The following is a 14,222-nucleotide window of genomic DNA, read 5'->3' as shown; positions in this document are numbered from 1 at the left end:
TACTAGGGGCTCGGGTACATGTTCGCCCCGATATGACCTTGCAAGATGGTTAGGCAGAGAGTGATCGGGAGGAAAGGGCATTATGGGTAGATGGTCCTGCGTATACAAAGGCTTGAGGAGAGCTCAGAATCCAGGCGCGGCTGGAGAGCAGGGCGTGTATGGAGAGGCAGCGGACGGCCGTGGCTGGAGACGGGGAGACTGGGGTTGGAACGGTAGGGGCGAGAAAAGCGTGGCTGCGGGATGAGGGTGCGGGCAGTGCTGGGGCGCGAGGCCGTTGGACTCAGGTCTCCCTGGGCATGGAGTGGCAACTTTGGGCCAGCGCAGGCTCCGGGCCCTGGAGGAGCCACCCTCCACCCACCCGAGATTTCCTGGATTCCAGCTGCAGCTCCTGCAGGCAAAGGAGCCCTTGTGGTCAGAGGGGCCTCCGGAGCCCAGGCCGGGCGGCTCCCTCCCTCCCTGGCACACACACCTCCATTCAGCCCGGCCCCGCCCCCCAGAGGGGGCCGCCCCACGTCAGTGGGGGGCTGTCTGGGCAGGCAGCGAGCTTGATAAGACCTGGCCCCCACTGGTCCCCACCACTGTGCTGATCCTGCCTGCGCTGCCAGAACCATGAGGGTACTCTGTGGCCCCTGCCTCGTGCTCTGCGGCCTGCTGCTTCTCCAGGTCCCACGCATACCTGGCCTCGCGCCCCTGTCCAGAGGTGAGGGGGCCCATGTGAGGTGGGGGACACCGGGCACCGAGACAGACAGAGGCTAAGTGGGATCCAGGATGGGGAGAGGGGCAGGGAGGCAGGGGTGGCCTGCAGGCTGACCCAGGAGCAGCCAGAGATGGTGACAGTCACAAGGGCTAGGGCAGGGTGACCCTGTCTGTTCTTTCCAGGGACATGAGTGGGGTTCTCTGAGCCTCTCTCTGGGCTTTGCAGCTCCCAGGCTGTCCTCAGGGACCACGCAAACTGCAGGGCCCTCGGTCTTCTGGGTCACCCAGGGCAGACGCTACCCAGAGAGCCTGCTGACATCTGGGGCTGCACCAGGCCCAGGGCTGAGCTCACGGCTCTCCAATGAGTGCAGATGTGGGGGTGGCCAAGACGACATTCCCCCTTCCACCAGCCCTTCCCGCAGATTCCCGATTGGCCTCCGCATGAGCTGTACCCCTCTGAGTTTCAGCCTTGGACACAGAATCCTAGAATGCCCAACTCCTCCTGTACAGATGGGGAAAAAGAGGCCAGAGAGGAGAGGCCCTGTCTAAGACCACAGAGCGAGAAAGCCTCAGAGCCTCTGGGCTCCTGATCCACTGACAGTTCCCTCACCCTCTCTGGGCCTCAGTTTACCCATTTGTAGCCTCAGCTAGTGGGGACTGGGGAGCCAGCTGCAAGGTGATTTCTGAGGTCCCTTGAGGACCTCTGATGGCCGGGCCTAGGGCACTGTGGCTGGGGGCTGGGACAGTCCCGCACACCTTGCCTTTCCTGATTCTTCTTCCTGCATCCCTGTTTGGGAGCGGCTCAGACTCAGTGTGGGATGGAGGGGGCGGGCCTTTGTACTAAGTCCCACCAGGCTGCAGGTCCAGGCCAGTGATAACATCAGGCATTAGGCCTATTCTTCCCTCCAGACAGATGAGAAAAGTGAAGCTTCAAAGGTGCAATGATCTGCCCAGGGCCACAGAGTGGCTGAGCTGGGCTTCGGACCCCTGTCTGCCTCCCTCGGGCTCTGTGTACCACCCAGCACATGGTGCTGCCTCCCAGGCTGTCCGGGAAGACATCGCTCCTCGGGGGTGTGTCTTGGGGGCCCGCTTGGTCAGGCTGCCAAGGTGGCCACTAGGAACTCCTGCCTTTTTTCCTGCTCTTGGACACCAGCTGGCAGATCGACGCAAACTGGGTCCACTTTGCTGATTTGCTTTAATGCTCAGATGAAAGAGGCCACGTTGACAGGTGCTGCGTTCGCCTTCAAGGCTGTGCCCACCCGAGGGCCCACCCTCAGGGCCCCCCTGCCCAGCCAGGGGAAAGATCTGCCCCTTGTTTGCAGTAGCCACTCTGGGCTGAAACCTGAGACATGAAGGCTGTCTTCTCCTTTGCTGCCCCCTGAACACCCTGCGTGTCCAGCCCTGTGCTGGCACCCTACATGCCCTTTTGCTTGTCCTCAAAGGATCCTGTAAGGAAGGGACCACCTGCTCATTGTACAGAAAGGAAACTGAGGCTCAGAGAGGGGAGGGCGCCATTGGAGCCTCTGTCTTTCCCACGGGCTGAGCAACCTCTGGCAAGTTGCTTGCTCCAGTGTCCCCACGCTGATGATAGGACCCAGCCAGCCTGGTTCATGTCTGGTCTACTCTGCCTGAGGCCTCAGGTCCAGACCTAAGTGGCTGCTGGTGCTCCGCTCCTTTGTCTTGAGTGTCTCTGGTCCATCCTCCTGACTTTTGCCGCCTCCCAGGGCACCTCTGCCGGACCCGGCCCATAGACCTGGTGTTCGTCGTCGACAGCTCACGCAGCGTGCGGCCAGTGGAGTTTGAGAAGGTGAAGGTGTTCCTGTCCCAGGTCATCGAGTCACTGGACGTGGGGCCCAATGCCACCCGCGTGGGCGTGGTCAACTACGCCAGCTCTGTGAAGCAGGAGTTCCCGCTGCGGGCCCACGGTTCCAAGGCCATGCTGCTGCAGGCCGTGCGCCGCATCCAGCCGCTGTCCACGGGCACCATGACGGGCCTGGCCATCCAGTTCGCCATCACCAAGGCCTTAAGCGATGCTGAGGGCGGTCGCCCCAGCTCGCCGGACATCAGCAAGGTGGGGACTCACGGGAATGTGGCAGCATGTGACAGTGAAGAGCTAGGTTTTCAGTGCCAGGAGCCTAGGCCTCTGGAGGGGAAGAGATTGTGCAAGTCTGCTCCCCAGGGGCCCCAGAGTAATGATATTAAAAATAACGCTGCCCATTCCGGGCTTCTTACCATGAATCGTCTCATGGGGGCCTCACCACACCCCCTTTATCCAGATGAAAGAACAGGGGCTCAGGAAGGTGAGCTGTGACTCATGGAGCTGCATTTCTAACCCAGGCCTGTCAGGTCACCAAGACCCAACCCAAGGGGTTGGGCATCTGGGCCAGGGGTGGGGACTCAGGAATCAGAAGCAGACCCAGGTCAGAAGGAGAAAAGCAGCTAAGGGGGCTGGATGCCGAGTCTCAGCCTCCAGCAGAGCTGTGAGGACCCAACTTCAGGGCAGGCTCAGGCAGGGGGTGATGAGGGCCAGGCTCAGCACCAGGGTCCCCTCCTGTTGCCCTTTCTGGGGTACAGCACACAGGGGACTTGTGGGAGGGGAAGAGTGTTTTCCTCTTAGGAAAGGGCAGGTAGTATCTTGGGGAATGGAGGGAGAAAAGGCAGCATCTTCCTTCATTCCTTGGGCCTCAATGTGGAAACAGCCTCCTTCCCAGGGCATACGGGAGAAAAAATGTCCAGACCGGAGGAAAAACTGCCATTCCGTAGCCTCTGCCTCCCTCTGGTGGCCAAAGGGTAGAACTGTACGGTGTTGAGCACAGGTTTGGCCCGGCTGTCAGAGGCCCTCGTTTGACAGGGGAGACGAGGCTCTGCCCTCAGGCGGTCATGCCCGAGGGCGGAGACACCCAGAGGCCATAATCAGATGAGAGAACAGCTCGGCCACGTCTCTCAGTCAGAGAAAACCTGTTGCCTCTTCTGCTATCCAGGTTCTTTTCCCTAGGCCCAAACCCTGGTGTTGGTGAGGGGCCAGATCCACCTGCTGCCGACTAGCTGTGTGACCCGGGCTAGCCACTCCGCCCTTCTGGGTCAACCTCCTCTTATGCCAACCATCCTGGGGGTTTACTGGAGGGCCAAGCGACCCACCCAGCGCGGGGAGGGAGGCCGGGTCCTCACACACGCCCCGCGTGTGTATCGCAGGTGGTCATCGTGGTGACGGACGGGAGGCCCCAGGACAGCGTGCGGGACGTGTCTGCGCGGGCCCGGGCCAGTGGCATCGAGCTGTTCGCCATCGGCGTAGGCCGCGTTGACAAGGCCACGCTGCAGCAGATCGCCAGCGAGCCGCAGGACGAGCACGTCGACTACGTGGAGAGCTACAGCGTCATCGAGAAGCTGTCCAAGAAGTTCCAGGAGGCCTTCTGCTGTGCGCAGGGCGCGGGATGGACCAGGCTGGGAGTGGTGCTGGGGGAGTGAGGTGGGGGGGAGGCGGGTACCGGTGTCTGGGCGGGGCCAGAAAAGGGGCGTGGCAGAGAGCGGCAGCCTGGGCTGGAGGTGCCCTATACGGGGGCAGGGACTGAGATAGAGCCAACATCGGGGGCGGGGCCAGGGCTCAGAGCCGCCTGATCTGGGGGCTGTGCCCTGCCTGGGGTTAAGGGAGTTGGGGAAAGGCGATACCAGAAAGAAGTCATTTTCGTGATAGAGTACTGGCAGGGACCAAGGAGGGGCCAGAAGCCAGTAAGGGGAGGGCCTAAAAAAACCTGTGCTATTTGGACGGGGGTGGGGGAGTGTGTGTGTGTGTGTGGGGGGGGGTGGAGGGAGTGGGGGTGTGTGGGGTGTGTGGGGTATTGGCGTGCCAGAGTCTTCTGTGATGTGGAAGGGTCTGAGGGGCCTGGGCATTGGGCAGGAGAAAGTTCAGAGTCTTTTGCAGACGAGAGGTGGGCCTGCTGGGGGTCTTTGGCATGGGACTAGTCAGAAGGTGAGTAGGAGAAGGCGGGGCCGGTGCAAGGACTTTTCCCCATTCGGGAAGCGGGCCTAGGAAGAGCATGAATCTGACTGTGAGAATTCGAGGCAGTAATGCACAGTACAATGCTCAATATGTGGTATTTAACAGGTATTTGTTGAGCATCTTCTATGTGCTGTGTTCACTGCTGCACGTGTTGTTCTAGACACTTGGAATACAACAGCGAACAAAGGGGATTAAAGGCCCCGCCCCTTTGGCCTGTACATTTTTAGCAGGATGTTTTAGTTTATTATCGGCAATATCACCTTCTCCGGGGATGTCAGCACTGCTGCAGTGATTCTGGCCCTGGGCTGAGGGTCTGGGACCCCATCCAGTCGGGGGCCTCAGTTTCCCTGGGCGTGTTGAGGGGCCATCCTTGCTGAGATGTCCGAGGCCCTGTGACCATGAGATTCTGAGTCTCCTCTTGTCCCCACAGTGGTGTCAGACCTGTGTGCCACAGGCGACCACGACTGTGAGCAGGTGTGCCTCAGCTCCCCGGGCTCCTACACCTGCGCCTGCCGCGAGGGCTTCACCCTGAACAGTGATGGCAAGACCTGCAATGGTCAGTGGGCCGGACACAGGCAAGCCTGGGGAGGGTGGCGGGCAGGGGCCAGGGCCTTGGCCCCTCCCCAGGAAGCCCACCTGAGCCTCTCTGTACTTGGCCTCTGGACCAATCTGCAATAGATGCCTTCTAGAGTTTGGTGTCAGCAGAAGTTCTCTTCTCACTACTGTCCCTCCTTCTGTCACAGTGGGTGGTAGGTTTAGTATGGTGGAAGGAGTTACATAGTCTTGAGTTCACATCTCGGTGCCACTACTTCTGAGCTGTGTGATTTAACAGCTTTTAGAGCTTCGGGCTTCAGTGCTGTCAAATGGGGGCCAGGCGCTTAGGCTTCACCGAGGAAGTTTTGAGGACCAAGTGGGATAATCCTCCATACAGATCTTGGGTGTGGTGGGTCCCCAGCCGGTGGCTGGGATGAATGACTGTGAACTTAAGCATCACTTCCCTGCCTTCCTACCCTCCCCAGTCTGCAGCGGTGGAGGTGGCAGTTCGGCTACTGACCTGGTTTTCCTCATTGATGGATCCAAGAGTGTGCGGCCAGAGAACTTTGAGCTGGTGAAGAAGTTCATCAACCAGATTGTGGACACGCTGGATGTGTCGGACAAGCTGGCCCAAGTGGGGCTGGTGCAGTACTCAAGCTCTGTGCGCCAGGAGTTCCCGCTGGGCCGCTTCCATACCAAGAAGGACATCAAGGCAGCTGTGCGGAACATGTCCTACATGGAGAAGGGCACCATGACCGGGGCTGCCCTCAAGTACCTCATTGACAATTCCTTCAGTGTGTCCAGCGGGGCCAGGCCTGGTGCCCAGAAGGTGGGCATTGTCTTCACTGATGGTCGGAGCCAGGACTACATTAATGATGCTGCCAAGAAAGCCAAGGACCTTGGTAGGTGCTGTCTGGACCCTGAACACCACCAGTGGCCAGGGGTACACATGGAACAGCTCAACTATAGTTTATCTTATGTCTGTTCTGATGAGTGCCCTAAACCCAGATTCAGTGTGAATGAGGAGGGATTGGTTTGTCTAGCTCTTTCTTATATTGATGAGAAAACTGAGGTCCCAGAAAAGTAAGTGGCTGGCTTGATGGTCCTTTGGTAGGTGGGGCTTGGAACTTTTCTAGTTGAATGTTCCCAAGAACATACCAACTGCTGGCAGGCAACCCCACTTTGGGACAAGCCTGAGTTTTATCACCTATTAAATGAGAATAATAATAACTACCAGATGGATGGTTTTGAGGGTTACATGAGATTGCAAAGTTCCCAGTACAGTCAGTACAAGTCTGATATATGGTAGAAGCTCAGCAAATGTTGATTTCCTCAATCATTGTACCTGCAATTCCAGCATCTGCCACCAGGAGGTGTCTGCTGTTGATTGCCTGGGGATTCCCCAGGAGGCTCAGCTATGGCTGCCTGTCCCCATGGCCACTGCTACTCATCTTGTTCCTCTTGGCAGGCTTTAAGATGTTTGCTGTGGGTGTGGGCAACGCTGTGGAGGATGAGCTGAGAGAAATTGCCTCAGAGCCCGTGGCAGAGCACTATTTCTACACGGCTGACTTCAAGACCATCAACCAGATTGGCAAGAAGTTGCAGAAGAAGATCTGCGTGGGTGAGTGAGGCCAGAAATTGTGGTGATGGGAGGAGCAGGTGGGGCTCTGGGAGGGGTGTGTGTGTGTGTTTGTGTGTGTGTGTGTGTGTGTGTGTGTGTGTGTATGTAACCATCCTGGACTGGATGTGGGTGGGGAAAACGGGAGCTGGGGTGGCACCATGAGTTGGCAGAATCAGGAGGAAGGCTGGCCAGTCAGGCTTTAACACCAGCAGCTGTATATTGAATGCTCTTACACATGTGGCACTCTTCTCAGTGCTCTCCAAATATGAATCATTTAATCCTATTTGGTAGGAATATTGTTATCTCCATTTTACAGACAGTAAAACCAAGGTCAGAGGGGGGGAACCACTTAATAACTGGAGGAGCCAGGATTTGAACCGTGCTTCCTCCCCTGATCCTCCCTGGTGATCTCGCCAGCTGGTTCCCAGTGGTAAAGAGTATGGATTCCAGAGCCAGACACGCCTGGGTTTGCGTGTTTGTTCTGACACTAATTAGCTGTTGGCCATGGGCAAGTTGTTTTCCTTCTCAAGTTCTTCATTTGTAAAATGGGGTTAATGACTTCAACCCCAAAGAATCGGGGTGAGGAGTCACCAAGATGACCTAGAGGCCCCTGATGACGGTGTCCTGTGCGTAGTAGGTGACCAGCGTGGGGATGCTAATACCGGAGTTCTTTATCAGGGCTTTGAGGGAGCAGGAAGACATTCAGGGGTCGCCCCCTCCATCATTCCTAGGAGCTCTGTCTTAAGAATTTCACGTGTCTCTCTGCCTTCTCGCATCTCCTAGGCCCCACACTCCCCCAAGACACCCTGTCCTGGCCCTGGGCAGTGACCACCTGCCTTCCCGGCAGGCAACCACTCACCATCCTCTTTCTCTTTCCCCACTTTCTGTCCACCCCAGAGGAAGACCTGTGTGCCTGCGAGTCCATCGTGAAATTCCAGACCAAAGTGCAGGGGCTGCTGCAGGCCCTGACCAGGAAGCATATCCTTTCCCAGAGGCTGCTGCAGGGAAGGAGAGGGGGAGGGGGAGGGGTGGGGGGAGGGGAGGGGAGGGGAGGGGAGGAGAGGGGAGGGGAGGGGAGGAGAGGGGAGGGGAGGGCCCTGTGGGGAGAGGAGAAAGCTGTGCCCCTTGTGTGGTGTGATCGGGGCAGGCTACTCCTTGCCTGCCTCCTGCTGAAGACGGGCTGAATCCTGGCCAGGTAGGCTGGCCCCGGCTTTGATACTGACCCTGCCAAAGCAAAGGCAGGAACCAAGCTCTAGACTGGACACACACAGAGTCCTGGACACGCTCAGGAAAACATGGTGCCCATGGACTTCCAGTGCTCAAGCTCTCGGTGACATGACTACCCACCAGTCTCCACTCAGATGGGGCTGGACCCCTCACAGCTCCCCTGGCTCAGGCAGGACTAGGTGGGGACCCAGCAGGCCTAAACCTGCAACTGGACGGGGCTGGGCTTTCCGGGCTCACTGTAACTGCTTGCTTGTTTTTGGAGAGCACCATTCTGAGGGCTGTGGATGGATAAGTTTTGACACTGGGGAGAACACACGCTATGAGGGAGAAGTGAGAGAAAGTCCTGGAAGGGGGGCCCGGAGTGCAGGTGCCACCCCGTCACTGCCCTGCTCTGGCCAACCTGCACATCTCCTTAACTCCCAGTCCACTGGAAGCTGTGAGTAAGCGGCTGGCCATCCTGGAGAACAGAATCGTCTAAGGCTACCTGTCCCCCACGACCTCTCCATCTCCCTGCCCCCGGTGCAGCTCACAGAGCCCAGTGTGTGTCCCCTAGAGCCTGAGTTTAGTCTAGCTTTGCCATTTCAGCGAGGGGGGGCTTGGGAAGGGTGGGGCCCTGGGGCGGCACCGGGTCTCTCCCTCTCCCACCCTGCAAGCCTGCGGGGAGTGCGTGTTTGAGTGTGTGTGCAGGGAGCGTGTGCATGTTTGGGAGTGTGTGTATGAGTGTGTGTGTGTGTGTGTGTGTGTGTGCCTGAGGCTGGGTGTGTGTCTGAGAGCATGAGTGAGAACACAGGGGTGACTGTGGGAGGAACTGCGTTTGCATTTTTTTAATCTAAAGCTTAATATATTCCCATATTTTTTAGTTCACCCTTTCTTGACTGAGAGTGCTGTAATCTCTTTTCTGATTTCTCTATTCCCCTTCGAAAAACCATTAAATGTGACTTAACTTAAGCACTGAATGGGGCCAGTGGCAGTGTGGTTATTTGGGGAGCAGGAAGAAAGACCGTGAGGGTGGTGGGTGATGGGGATGGTCGCAGGATGGCAACAGTGGTGGTAACAGGGATGACGGCCACTGCTCCCAACCTGGCTCACGTTTGTTCTGCCTTTTCAGTTACAAATTCTTTGATGAGGTCTCATTTCATCCTCCTAGCAACCTTACCCAGAACAGACTTGAGTTGTCCCCATTTTACAGATGGGAAAGCTGAGTTCCTGAGTGCTAAGATGACTTGCTCAGCAGTGAGTCAGTTGGAGAGACAGGGCTTGAATCCAGGACTGTGAGACATCAAAAGAAAAAGGCACCAGATAGGGCCATCCACCATTCATTCATTCATTCATTCGTTCATGCAGACAGCAAACACAGAGCACGTGCCCTGTGTCAGGCGATGGGGAGATGGTGGCCTATGGGACAGATACTCTCCCATTTCTTAAGGAACTTCAGTTGAGCAGGGCGCCCTATCACCCTCAACCCAGCTGGAGGAAAAGAGAGATGGTTTGGATTGTACCAGGACCCCTGGGGTGAGTGTGTGTGTGCATGCACGATGAGGTTGGTGAGGAGCCTGGGCTGGCCCATCGCCCCCTGCCCGGCCCCTCACCCCCTTGGAGTCTTCTCTGTTGCTTCCTGGTGCGTCAGCAGCCTTGGTCCCACCCCCAACACAGACAGCTGCAGCCCCTGCCTCAAGGACAGCGCAAAGAAAGTCTTTGACCCCCATGTCCCCCTGACCCTGTCCCAAGCCCCTCTGGAGTCTCAATCCTGCGCCTCCCAGAGGGGGAGCTTGGCTGATTTTCGGAACCCACTCTGGTTTAATGGAGCATTTTTAGCGTAAGAACTAGATTCACACTTGAGAGCATGTAAAAGGCTTTTATAAGAAGCTCAGACCATCCTGAAATGTCTTCCTTAGAGGCAGTTCAAGGAGGTAGAATAACACCACCAGCAACACCCAGGAGCCAACCTGGGAGTTGGTAAAACAGCACAACCTCATAAGAGCAACGTAAAAGTCACACAACTGTGCGCAGCTTTCACCCAGCCCTTTCTCTGTGCCAGGCCCTGGATGAGGGGTTTTTCTGCTGTCCAAAGAGGCACCTTGTCACAGCCCCTGTGGCAATTGCTCAGCCCACACTTCCTGTCTTCTGAGATTATCCCCACTACCGGCCCCCCTATCCCACCCTACCCCTCCATGGGGGAGGGGTATCAGGGCCATGTGGATGCAAGGTAACCCTGCCTCCTGGACTCAGCTGATTGGTTAAAGGGGGTCACATGACCCAAGTTGGGCCAATCAGTGTCTCTCTTCTGGGAATTTGGACCTGAGGACCCTAGGTGCCTGGCTGCTGGTGCTGGAGCTGGGAGGTCTCTCACTTCTTCCAGATGTGCTGATGGCTTTCTAGTCCAAGGCTGTTTCAGTGACGTTGCTGTGTAACAATCCACCCCAAAACTTAGTGGCTGAAACAACCACCTGTTATTGTGCGATTCTATGGTTGACCGGGCTCAGTCAGGTGGTTCTTTTGCTCTGCCTGGTGTTGGCTGGGGCTGCCGTGGTCTGGGTCTCAACCAGGCTAGAGTGTGTCCTGCTCACGTGACTGCTGCCTTGGTGAAGACAGTAGCCAGACTGGGTCCCTGACTTTGTCTCCGTCTCTGTCTCTCTCTCCATGTAGTCTCAGGGCCTTACTTTCTCCATGCGGAGGTCTCCAGCAGGGGAACTGGACTTCTTACATGGCAGCTCAGGGCTTCCGGAAGCTTCTGAGGCCCCAAATTGGCGCTGCATGTCTTTCACCATATTTTGTTGGTCAAAGCAGTTATAGCCCAGCTCAGATTCAAGGGGTGGGAGATAAACTTCACCTCTCCTCCATGAGGGAAGAGTGACAAGGAATTTGTGGCCATCTTTAATCTACCACCTGGGGTCATTTACTGGTCCCCCTGGGCCTGGCTACACTCCCTGCCTGGCCATGCATGAGACACCCAGGAAACCTCAGCAACGTTAAACATGGTCAAGTCAGTTTCTGTTTCAGGCAATGCAAAAGCACTGACTTGGCTGTCCCCTCACCTGTATTTTCCCCCACCCATGTGTGGGCTTGGTGTCCTGGTTCTCAGCTTTCAATTCTGGGAAGTGGCTAGAGCCTCCTGGCTTCTAGCTCCTCAGCTGCCTGGTAACATGGCAGGGCCTTTCACCTGAGTCCAGAAGGCTGCATGCCTGGAAAAGGACTACTGGCCCCGCCCCAAGGGGGGTTGCACGGGGTGACTGAGGAGCGAATGGGAAGCACTCAGCACAGCGCCCACCCACACTTTGCATCCAGAGTGGAGCTGGCATCAGTGGTGCCATCTGGGGGATGGTTTCCTGGCCTCAGGGACACACCCACACCTGTCAGTCCCTCAGCACGTCCTTTGCTCCCATCCGGTACTGATGGCCCTCAGGATGCTGCCGCCACCTGCCGTCCAGTGGCTGTACCACCTGGGGCACCTGTTACCTGCTGGGAGGCCACCCAAGAGGGTGTACCACAGCTCCCTGTAAGCCTTCGGCTCCTCAGCAGGGAGCTCGGCCGCCCTGTGTCATGGTAACAGGTGCCCATCCCCTGGCCCCTCCAGGAGGCCAAGATGAGGACAGCCTTCCCTCTGCTTCGAGCAGCGCCAGCCTGAGTGCCAGGGCTCAGGAGGCAAGGCGGGAAGGGTAGACAAGCCTGCAGACTTCTGGGGACAGCAGCCAGCTCCATCACATGGTCACATGGCAAACGTTTGTAGTGCACCAATGCCAGGCCCTCTTCTGGGCACTAGAGATAGAGGAGAGAACAAAATAGACCGAGGTCCCTGTGTTCATGGGCTAACGTTCCAGCCTCAACGTATTTCTTTCTCCGTGAGCCTGGGAAAGTCATCCCACCTCCCTGCGGGCCGTAGTTCTTCATCTGTTGAATGGAGAGATGATCCAGAAACAAGGAGTAAATGAGGAGAAATCTCCAAAGAAGTGTGTGGTGTGCCCTCAAGGATCAAAAGCTGTCGACACTTCTTTGATGAAGTCAAAGGAACAAAGCTAGCCAAGTGCCCGGGGGGCACCTGTCTGGCCTGGCAGAGACCAAGCATCGGGCCTCGAGTTTCCAGGAGATTTCCCACAGGGAGGTGACAGCAGAGGGGTGAGCGGCCTTGTCTTTGGGGTCACACAGCCCTGGTATGAGTTCCCTACGGCCCCCTTGCCTTGAACAAACTCCTTCACCCTCTGACCTCAGCTTCCTCAGCAGTAAAAGGGCAACAGCACCGTCCTAGCAGGGGTCATCACCTAGACAGACAGAGGGCTTGGCATGAGTGTGGCCAGCCCCACGGGGCTCCCTGGAGGAGACAGCAGAGGGGGATTTGCAGGGAGCAGGAGGGCTGGATCTGCAGGGGAAATCTGGAAAGTGAAAAGGGGCACGTGGCTGGGGGCGGGGAAGGGAGCCGTGAGTCAGGCTGTGAGGCTCCAGGGACAGTTCTGGTCTGATTCCTCCCTCCTTCCCTATCTTCTTTCCTTCCTTCCGTGTTTATTAAGCATCACCAAAGGCCAAAACATACACCAGGCACTAGGGACAAAATGCTTACAGTCTGGTGGGGCAGACAGACATTGGATAGAAAGTTGCAGTGAGAGCCCGGCTGTGATAACGGAGGAATTAGGGTGTCGACAAAAATAATCAATAAACAATCCATAATAAGAATAGAAAAGAGTTTTATTTGAGCCAAACTGAGGACTATAGCCCAGAAGACAGCCTCTCAGATTACTCTGTGGAACTGCTCTGGAGAAGCATGATTTTCAGCACAGTTTTATATCTTCTTAGAACAAAGAACATTGAACAAGTCGGGGATACATTCCTTCAAGTTTTCAAAAAAACAGACCTGCACGTACACAGCGAGTCAGCGTGGCCTTGGCATCTGGTAAAGGAGCCTTAACATCGAGGGAGGACCGGCACTGGGGTCCCAGGAAGAGTGGCATTTGATCTTTACTTTTCACATGGACATCCTTTACTTCTGGTCAACATGCCCTTTTCTTTAATAATTAAAGCAGATGTACAATGTTTGATAAACCAGAATGACTTCCCCAAACCCCAGTATGTGAAAGTTTGTTTGATCAAGGGTGTGCCGCAGGGGCTTGCAACAGACAGTAATCAAGCCATGCAGAGGTAGGGAGGCATCCTGGAAGGTGGACCTAAGCATGGATCTGAAGCTGGTTTAAGAGGAAGGTGAAGGGAGGGGGTGGTGGAGAAGAGCACGTCAAGGGGAGGGAGCAGCACGTGCAAGGGCCTTGAGGCAGGAATGCCTGCGGTCCTCCGAGGGTCTGCATGCAGCTCTATGTGGCAGGGAGCAGCCAGGAGCAGCGAGGAGGTCCAAGACCAGATTGGGCAGGGGCTTCATTTGCGGTGTGATGTGAAGCTGTGGAAGGGTTTTAAGTAAGGAGGTGAAAGGACCAGGTCTCCCAGTTAGCAATAAGACACATGTTTCTTCCATAAACCCTTGGATGGAGTGTAAGGCAGGCTGTGAAGAGGCCTCAGCTGGGATGGGCAGGGACCAGACATCCATGTCACACCCCTGAGCAGGGGCTGTGACCTTGAGGCTGGCCCTGCTGGGTCAGGTGCGGGCAGCTGACTTGCCTGTCAGGGTGAGGCAGCGAGACCCGGGCTGGTTCAAACCCTTACTTGCAAGGAGAGTTGAGAAACTACTCCTGAGGGTGGTACTGAGGGCCCCGATGAAGCTGTCCAATGACGCTAGGGGGCAGCATTAGTGTGATGCATGTTCCATGTGATGGGACTTGTCCGAGTCAGTGGAAGAGCTGATTCCTCAGTTTACCTGAGGCTAAGGGCTTTCTCAATAACAGCCCGTACTTAGCTCTGCTGCTGTGATTATGGATGTCAAGCCGGGGGCACGCAGTAGGTTCTCAGCAGACCCTAGTGGCCTCTCTCGCCCCTCCCCCACCCCCAGGCAGTCTGCAGGCTCTCATTCCGGCAGAGGGTGGACCTGGTCCTGGAAGAACCTGAGGCTGGACCTCAGAGAGCAGAGGGGGCAGGGTTGGACCCCAGAGGTGGGGACTGTTGGGGGCCAGGTAGGGAGTAAGGGCCTCCTCCAGGCAGGCTGGGGTTGGAGAAGGTGGCGACCACGGAGAATGCACAGAGCCCAGTGCCAGGGAAGGGCCACAGAGTGAAGGC

At 56.7% G+C, this 14,222-nt stretch overlaps 1 protein-coding gene across 1 annotated transcript; it reads left to right on the top strand.

Moving 5' to 3' along the window:
* The first annotated feature begins 609 nt into the window (after nt 1-609).
* MATN1 (matrilin 1) lies at nt 610-8,553 on the top strand. Its single transcript, XM_068537836.1, has 8 exons — nt 610-700; nt 2,421-2,767; nt 3,889-4,111; nt 5,124-5,249; nt 5,713-6,129; nt 6,696-6,848; nt 7,746-7,826; nt 8,504-8,553. Exons 1-8 carry the CDS (start codon nt 610-612, stop codon nt 8,551-8,553), a joined length of 1,488 nt encoding a protein of 495 aa, XP_068393937.1.
* The last annotated feature ends 5,669 nt before the right edge of the window (nt 8,554-14,222 follow it).

Source organism: Eschrichtius robustus, chromosome 3 (assembly GCF_028021215.1).
Source record: "Eschrichtius robustus isolate mEscRob2 chromosome 3, mEscRob2.pri, whole genome shotgun sequence".
NCBI classification, from domain to species: Eukaryota; Metazoa; Chordata; class Mammalia; order Artiodactyla; family Eschrichtiidae; genus Eschrichtius; species Eschrichtius robustus.
Note: the sequence above shows the minus strand (reverse complement) of the source record. Positions and strands in the feature narration are given on the sequence as shown.

Excerpts from the sequence above, each read along its gene's own strand:
- MATN1 (XM_068537836.1), top strand. The coding sequence starts at position 610 with ATGAGGGTACTCTGTGGCCCCTGCCTCGTGCTCTGCGGCCTGCTGCTT. Across the intron at positions 4,112-5,123 it reads GTTCCAGGAGGCCTTCTGCT|TGGTGTCAGACCTGTGTGCC; the intron begins GTGCGCAGGGCG and ends TTGTCCCCACAG. Across the intron at positions 5,250-5,712 it reads TGATGGCAAGACCTGCAATG|TCTGCAGCGGTGGAGGTGGC; the intron begins GTCAGTGGGCCG and ends TACCCTCCCCAG.